This window comes from Pteronotus mesoamericanus, unplaced genomic scaffold (genome assembly GCF_021234165.1).
Source record: "Pteronotus mesoamericanus isolate MK-2021 breed Mesoamerican mustached bat unplaced genomic scaffold, CSHL_Meso_final contig_2, whole genome shotgun sequence".
Lineage (NCBI taxonomy): Eukaryota > Metazoa > Chordata > Mammalia > Chiroptera > Mormoopidae > Pteronotus > Pteronotus mesoamericanus.
In genome coordinates this window covers 24270702-24279507 of record NW_026555084.1, presented here as the reverse complement: position 1 = coordinate 24279507, position 8806 = coordinate 24270702, and the positions used below count along the sequence as shown (strand labels likewise).

The 8806-nt window shown below is 44.8% G+C and overlaps 1 protein-coding gene across 1 annotated transcript; it reads left to right on the top strand.

Moving 5' to 3' along the window:
* The first annotated feature begins 897 nt into the window (after window positions 1-897).
* KIF20A (kinesin family member 20A) lies at window positions 898-8551 on the top strand. The gene is made up of 18 exons (XM_054568405.1): window positions 898-1062; window positions 2492-2581; window positions 2685-2804; window positions 3479-3617; window positions 3740-3927; window positions 4014-4143; window positions 4331-4525; window positions 4633-4744; window positions 4846-4914; window positions 5132-5275; window positions 5423-5588; window positions 5684-5848; window positions 5968-6107; window positions 6252-6354; window positions 6664-6862; window positions 7080-7171; window positions 7385-7522; window positions 8167-8551. Exons 1-18 carry the CDS (start codon window positions 898-900, stop codon window positions 8485-8487), a joined length of 2676 nt encoding a protein of 891 aa, XP_054424380.1. The 3' UTR covers window positions 8488-8551.
* Window positions 8552-8806: the final 255 nt, after the last annotated feature.

Sequence of the window (8806 nt, the reverse complement as noted above, 5' to 3'; positions counted from 1 at the left end):
TACATCAGTACTCTTTTCTGCTCCTGGGAAGGAACTTGCTAAAGGACAAAGGATGGCTGCTGATGCCTGAGGATTTCCTTTAGGGTTCCTTGAAAAGAAACGCTTAGAGTTGAAGAAAAAAGGTTAAGCGGGAAAAGTTCCACGGTACTCCAATCCAAACTCCGACAGTTGGTAACCCGGACTCACATTAGAGTGGGGAGGTCAAACCGGAACAAACCGTCTCCCGGTCGCACCTTCCCCCTAGCCTTGCGCTGATTGGTAGTTGCAGGTTTCTCTATCTGATTGGCGGAACGAACGCAGCGCGTAATTTAAAACATTGTATCAGTGACAAAGGCTCACCTCGCGGGCGGAGTTGTGTTCTGTAAGAGGCCCAAGTAGGGATTCGCCCGCGGGATCTGAGTGAGCCACAGGAGAAATAAGAGTCGCGTCTTCGGGTGAGTATACGGCTGTGCCGGAGCCCAACTGGGGTACCAGCTCTTTCCTTCGCGGAATACGCTGTCAGAAGGCGGAGCTGTTGCCATCACTTTTTTCTTAATACCTCAGTCCTCACTGTGGGCCTAGGGGTGAGGTTGGAGAAGGTGCCTAGGGCTACTGACACTACCTGTGGGCGAGACACCTTAGTTCGAGCGTGACCCTTTGCTTTTTGAGCCGGATATCTGTTCACTGCAGTTCGCGGTCAGAAATGGCACCTCTAACTGGTTTAAATGATTAACTCTAAACCCCTTCCCTTCTGCTGGCCGTTGAAGGGAAAAAGAGAGTAGGAATTCAGGCAGCGAGCTCAAGGTGTCCTGGGGTAAGGGAATTGTTCTTATCTAGAATCTGCAGCGCCTTCAGTCCTTAAGGTTTTCCTCCCTCCCCACCTTTGTGTCTTTTTAGACCTAAGCTGTCCCGGCTGTTATGTCGCAAGGTATCCTTTCTCCCCCAGCCGGCTTACTGTCCGATGAGGAGGTTGTAGTCTCCCCCATGTTTGAGTCCACAGCTGCAGATTTGGGGTCTGTGGTTCGCAAGGACCTGCTGTCAGATTGCTCTGTCATCTCCACCTCCCTGGAGGACAAACAGCAGGTAAAGGAGCTGGAGAGTGGTGGGAGTAAAGTTGATATCGTCAGCCTACAGAGTAACAAGGTCAAAGACCAACAATCCTCAGATTCTGAGAGTTCAATGCAAAATTAAAAGCATGACAAGTCAAAAAAAAAAAAGAGTTGTGTGTTCATAAACACTATAGTTTGCATTGCATTAATGAAATACCCTCAGCTGTTTGCATACTATCAGTTAACCCTATGAAGGAAGGATAATAGTTATCTCTCCTTCACTTTGAGGCCCAGAGGCCTTAAAGAGTTTGCACAAGATTATACTGCTATTAAGTAGGTAGAATTTACATTCAAGTTTTAACATCAACTATAGCTTCCATTTATGGAGCCTTTCTGTTAGGCTGGAATTTCTCATTGACATTTGGGACCAGACAATTCTTTGTTGTATGCGTCTGTTCTGTGTATTGTAAGGTGTTTAACAGCATTTCTGGCCTTTGCCCACTAAATGTTAGTAGCATCTTTCTACTTGTGACAACCTAGAAACCTTTCCTGACACTGTTTCTTGAGAAGGAAATGGCTCTGGCTGAGAACAACTCTACTCGGAAGAGTTGTTCTTTTTTTTTTTTTTTTTTTTTTTGAGAGTACAATTTATTAAAGCTGTGGACAGTGAAACAAGGAAGGGCCTATGAAAGAAGAAGCAACAGAAGAGACTAGGCGGGGCTGCTGTCTGCTCACTAGAGAGTCAGAAAAAAAGGGCCTTGGAGACAGGTTCAGGGGGTTAGCCTGGAATGAGCTAATGCTGCCCATTGCTCCCCTGGTTGCAAGTCTCATGTGGCCCCTTAAAGTTTAGGAGATGCACATCTGTGGGGGAAGTAGAGGGAGAAGGGAAAGGTGCCCATGAGCTTCTGGGAGGGATAGTGTTCCAGAAATCTCTTTTATAGAGAAAATTTTATTAGAGCAGGAACCCTGATAATTCCTTTTAGAGTTCCTGGGCCATAATAGGGAGATCTGTAAATATCTGTTGAACAATGAGGTGGGTACTATTATTAACCCCAATCTACAGATGAGGAAAGTGAGGCAGAGAATTTAAAGAACTTGTTCAAAGTCGCATAGTTATTAAATGATGGGATTGGGACTCAAATTCAGGTGTGTCTGCCTCCAAGGCATGTAGCTACTATGCTTTACTATAATATCACATGCTGATTTTCATATCAGTCAACTAAATCTAAATCTGGGTGTGGCAAGCCAGGTTTGCAGGATACTGAAGAGACAGGGAAGGTGATAAAATACTGAAAAAGTCCATGTGAGCTAGAATGATTATGGAACCAGAGTAGCTGCAAAGGGACATTTGAGTTAGAATGATGTATTGTTAGCATGATTCCCAGGAGCTGTGCTGTGCTTGCCCATCTGCTCAGATAACTGCTGAGATTAATCTGTAGTTCTGGCCTGGAATTCTGCCACAGGTTCCATCTGATGATAGTACGGAGAAGGTGAAAGTATACCTGAGGGTCAGGCCCTTGTTGCCTTCAGAGTTGGAAAGGCAGGAGGATCAGGTGAGTTTCTGGGGAGGAAGGATTCAAGGTGGGAATGATGTAGTACAGAAGAAGTTTTCAGGAATGTTTCCTTCTCTGTCAACTGTGTTTTCCCCCTTCTCAGGATTGTGTCCATATTGAGAATGTGGAGACCCTTGTTCTACAAGCACCCAAAGACTCCTTTGCCCAGAAGAGCAATGAGCGGGGAATTGGCCAAGCCACTCACAGGTTCACCTTTTCCCAGGTATAGAGATACTGGTCTGTGAACAAGAGACCAATGTGTAGGGGCAACTTTATTGCTTTTTTACTTGACAGTGAGTTTCTTGTACAGGAGGGCAAAAGTACTTTTACAGTTGTGAGTAATGGAACACAGTTTACTCTTGTATTTTTATGTATTAATTAGTGTATTATTTTCCATATGAACAATTGGAAACCTACTTTTTCCGTCACCCTGTTTGTGCATGTCTACAACTTTGGGACCCTTGTTATGAGTTAGTATGTCAAGTAGTTTACGTGTGTTAATTCCCAGCTCTCTTGGTAATTATCATTAATATGCCTATTTACCTGACAACGATAGTGTGGCTCAGTAGAGCTATTCAGTGGTAGAGTTAGGACTAGACTCTAGATCCATCCATCTCCAAAGACCATGCTTGTGACCGTTATGTTGCCCCATTGTGTATGCAGCATTGGACTTAATGGATACCATTCCTTAGAGATTTGTTAATCTGGGTGAAAGATGGACTGGCAGAGAGTGGTTGAGTCCTCAGTGTTTAGAGAGCAGCTGGCAACATTACAGGAAGAAGTCACTTCAGTGTTGTCCAGAGCCAACTACCAAGGAAGAGATGCATTGGCTAGCTCTGCACAGAAAGCCAGTGGGAGATGAAGGATGGGCCTCTGAGAAACTGGGTCTGTCTCTAGATCTTTGGGCCAGAAGTGGGACAAGCATCTTTCTTCAACCTGACTGTGAAGGACATGGTAAAAGACGTACTCAAAGGGCAGAACTGGCTTATCTATACATACGGAGTCACCAACTCAGGGAAGACCCACACAATTCAAGGTAAGTGGTAGGCCTCACAGAATTGCTGATGAGCCTGTAATGGTATTGTCTTTGCCTTTTGATGCTCTCAGTTGGAGGAGAAAGGCACTTGCCTCATATATCCACCTTTCACATTCGTCCAGGTACTACCAAAGATGGAGGGATCCTGCCCCGGTCCCTGGCTCTGATCTTCAATAGTCTCCAGGGTCAACTTCATCCCATACCTGATCTGAAGCCCTTGCTCTCTAATGAGGTAATCTGGCTTGATGGCAAGCAGATCCGGCAGGAGGAAATGAAGAAACTAGCCCTGCTAAATGGAAGCCTCCAAGAGGTGAAGTATTAGTGTCCACAGAGGTGGAGATAGAGGGACAAATCTCAGGGGAGTTTTATACTTATTTTCTCCCTGGACCTCTCCAGGAGGAACTGTCTACCTCCTTGAAGAGGAGTGTCTACATTGAAAATCGGATTGGTACCAGCACCAGCTTTGACAGTGGCATTGCTGGGCTCTCCTCCACCAGTCAGTTTACCAGCAGTAGCCAGCTAGATGGTGAGTACCATGACTGGGCTTAGTGTCAAGTAATAGTAAAACATCACTTTCTGTCTCTGCTCCCAACAACTGCCAGGGATAGAGACCAGAAGTTGTAACCTGAGTTCTGACTTCTAAGGACCCCACAGGCCAAGGGGGAGATGGGCTATTCTAGGGTTGATACCCTGTACATTTGCTTCTTCTCCAGAAACAAGTCACCGCTGGGCACAGCCAGACACTGCCCCAATAAGTGTCCCTGCAGATACTCGCTTCTCCATCTGGATCTCCTTCTTTGAGATCTACAATGAACTGCTTTATGACCTGTTAGAACCACCTAGTCAGCAGCGCAAGAGGCAGGTTCTGCGGCTGTGTGAGGATCAGAATGGCAATCCTTATGTGAAAGGTATGGGAAAGCAGGGAGTCTGGCATGAACCCTGGAGAGGACTTGGGGAGAGACCAGGAAAAGAGTTAGGTATTCCCACCTTATGTACCCCACTCTGTTGGCCTTAGATCTCAATTGGATTCATGTTCAGGATGCTGAGGAAGCCTGGAAACTTCTAAAAGTGGGTCGTAAAAACCAGAGCTTTGCCAGCACACACCTGAACCAGAACTCCAGCCGCAGGTGAGTGGGCTGTGAGAGCCAGCCTTTGTGTTCCACGAAACATTAGTCCTCCATCTGGTCATGGAAGATGTGCAATGACTCTTCTTTTTCTTAACTTCTAGTCACAGCATCTTCTCCATTCGGATCCTGCACCTTCAAGGAGAAGGGGATATGGTCCCCAAAATCAGCGAGTAAGATTATCCATCTAGGAATTTGAACTTCTTGCCCATAAATTACAGTAGAGAGGGGAGTGAGGGAGGTCCTCAGAGGAATTACTTGTTAGATTCTTGTTTCCCTTCCTTGGGTAGAAAGATTCTTGGTAGGTATTCCCTTCTTCAGAACTATATGAAGGGCTGAAAGGTTCTTAACGTGTGGGGTCCTTATGTCAGATCCTGTCCATCTTTCAAGGTTGTCACTCTGTGATCTGGCTGGCTCAGAACGTTGCAAAGATCAAAAGAGTGGTGAGCGGCTGAAGGAAGCAGGAAATATTAACACTTCTCTGCATGCTTTGGGCCGCTGTATTGCTGCCCTGCGCCAAAACCAGCAGAACCGGTAAGCTTTTGACTGCAAGCCATGGGCTGGGATGGCTTGGAGCTCTGCAGTTTACTAAGAAACTTCTGGTCACCCCTGGGGATGGTGCTACAAAACCCCACGGGCTGAAGTTCTGCTCACAGCTCTCTTCTTCTGATTCCCGGGCAGGTCAAAGCAGAACCTGGTTCCCTTCCGCGATAGCAAGTTGACTCGAGTGTTCCAAGGCTTCTTCACAGGCCGAGGCCGCTCCTGTATGATTGTCAATGTGAATCCCTGTGCATCTACCTATGATGAGACCCTTCATGTGGCCAAATTCTCAGCTATTGCCAGCCAGGTGAGAAGCTGGTACCTTTGGAGTGGTACCTTTATTTAAGCAAGTTACTAGGGACTAGTAATTGATTCAATTAAGATTTTTTTCCCCCCTGCTAGCTTGTGCATGCTCCACCTGTACAACTAGGATTCCCATCGCTACATTCATTCATCAAGGAACACAGTCGGCGGGTGTCTCCCAGCTTAGAGACAGGATCTAAGACAGACCCATGCCTTGATGATGACGTTGAAAATGAAGTGGACATCTCCATGTATGGCAAGGAGGTGAGAAAGACTTGATGCAACAGCTTAATGGCTACACATTTTCCATGCTACCTTTCAGGTAGGTTGTGCCTTTTAGGGGGCATGGCCATCTGATGACCTCCGACCTGTGTCCCCCATAGGAGCTCCTACAGGTGGTAGAAGCCATGAAAGCACTGCTTTTGAAAGAACGGCAGGAAAAGTTGCAGCTGGAGATGCAGCTCCGTGATGAAATTTGTAGTGAGATGGTGGAGCAGATGCAACAGCGTGAACAGTGGTGCAGGTACCAGCTGAGTGACCCCTCTTCGTCTGTCAGCTGGACCAGTGGGTGGGAAGTTGGGACTAGCATGGTGTCATGGCTCAAGATCTGTCCTCCATGCTCACTCCTCAGAATTTTCGCTGAACTTCATTTTTCTCTTTCTGACAGTGAACATTTGGACACTCAAAAGGAACTATTAGAGGAAATGTATGAGGAGAAACTAAAGATTCTTAAGGAGTCACTGACAACTTTTTACCAAGAAGAGCTTCAGGTGAGTTGCCCTGAACCAGCCCCAACTAGCTACTCAGATTCCCATAACTAGCTTGCTTGAGGTAAACAGATTTTATCAACTTTGGTAGGGGCGGGAATACGTAACTCACTTTTCTCTAATATCCTTAGTGCTGTCCCAATTGATGTTTGATGAATTGATTAAAGATCTGGTTGGTCAGGAAATGATATGCGTGTTAACAGGCTTTTGAGGTTTAAGTATCAGGGATGGTTTTGTTCATTATTCAGTCATCTGCTCCTGCAGTATTTGTCTTAACTGTGGATGGAATTGTGCTCTTTGCTTCCCTCTAAGGAGCGGGATGAAAAGATTCAAGAACTAGAAGCCCTCTTGCAGGAAGCCAGACAGCAGCCAATGGCCCATCAGCAACCAGGGTCTGAATTGTCCTTACGGCGGTCCCAAAGGTTGGCGGCTTCTGCCTCCACCCAGCAGCTCCAGGAAGTTAAAGCTAAACTGGACCAGTGCAGAGCAGAGCTGAACACCACCACTGAAGGTAAGGAAGGAGCAGGGGCAAGATACCGAACAGTGGCTCAAGGAAGAACTATTCTCCAAACTTCAGCTTTCTGGCGCCAACTTGGAGCTATGTCCCCTGACCATCTGCTCTAGGATGCACATGGACTTTTTATATTTGTTGGAAGCTACTGTTAACTCAGAGGTAAGTCCAAGGTTAGAAAGGCTACACATTAAAGTTTCTTGTTTCCTTCCCTCAGAGCTGCATAAGTATCAGAAAATGTTAGAACCACCACCCTCAGCTAAGCCCTTCACCACTGATGTGGACAAGAAGTTAGAGGAGGGCCAGAAGGTAATTACCTGTTACCAAACTTACCTAAAGTAGTTTCCAAAACTATATGCCTGGTTCATGTAAGGATGTTTTTTTGTGCACTGTCCTGGAGAGTGGCTACTTTTTTTCAGTTTACTAGCCTAATTTTACTTCTCTTCAAATGGCTGTCTCCTCCAGATAATTTTCCTGGTTGATCTTGGCCACAATTTGTTACTCCTCCTCCTCCTTTTTCAGAATATCAGGTTGCTGCGGACAGAGCTTCAAAAACTGGGTGAGTCTCTTCAGTCAGCAGAAAGAGCCTGTTGCCACAGCACTGGGGCAGGAAAACTTCGCCAAGCCTTGACCACTTGCGATGACATCTTAATCAAACAGGTTAGGACAGCCTAAATATGCCCTTCTCTCCCATCAGCCCACTCCAGAATTATGTGAAGAGAATGAGGAGCCAAAGAGAAAGGTAAAGAAGATAAAGATTTTTAGGTTATCCTTGTAGTGAGGGGAATTTCTCTTCCTTGCAAAATAAAAAGAAACATTCACTAAGTGCAGGTACTATACTAATTTATGGGATTTTCTCTGTTATAACCCTAGAGAGAGAGATAGTATCACATTTCATCCAAGATCCTTAGATTTTAAGAAACCATTATTTTATGTATCACTAAGACAAATAACAAATTATGCCATTTATCATCAGAAAATGCATTCTGATTCTAGAGATACTAAAATGAAAAAAAAATTACATCTTAGACTTACAGCACTTAATTTTAATACCTAGGAACTGAGGAGGTTAAGTAAACTTATTCAAGTTTCTGTCACCTTATGTGTTAGAAAATGGCCTTTTATCCAGTGCTGTTTGAGTCTTAAAGAAAACACCTCCATTCACTTATAAGGTCTGACCCTAAAGAGTTGATCTTTATAAAAACAGTTGTAACTAGTAGTAGATGGCATATAATAATACCTTGTCTTGTTTCTCTAATATACCAGACATAAATGTTTTCTATAATTTTTTTGCTCTTCCTTAGGATCAGACCCTGGCTGAACTGCAGAATAACATGATGTTAGTAAAACTCGATCTTCGGAAGAAGGCAGCATGCATCGCAGAGCAGTATCATACTGTGCTAAAACTCCAAGGCCAGGCTTCTTCTACCAAAAAGCGTGTTGGGGCCAACCAGGAAAACCAGCAACCAAACCAACAGCCCCCAGGAAAGAAACCATTTCTTCGAAACTTACTTCCCCGAACACCCACCTACCAAAGCTCAACAGACTGCAGCCCTTATGTCCGGATCCTGCGCTCACGGCGCTCCCCTTTACTAAAATCTGGGCCTTTTGGCAAAAAATACTGAGGTTGTGGAGAGGAAGAGAGCAGTCCTTGTCCTGAGGTGGGTCAGCTGCTCAGCTTAAGAAAGTCTTTTAAGCTTTGCCATATACCTGGAACTCAGATACAAAATGCAATATTCTGACACTAGTTTCCCCCTACTTTTGTAATATAATCAGCTATGTAATCTCATGCTTTTTTACTTATATGGTTTCTATGCATACACAAAAAGCTGTATTAAATATATTGTTCACATATTTTTTTACATTTTTTAATTCGAATCCCAAATTTAGCAAAATCATTCAAATTATAAAAAGGCAGAAAAACTGAGAATCAGTCACTTAGGC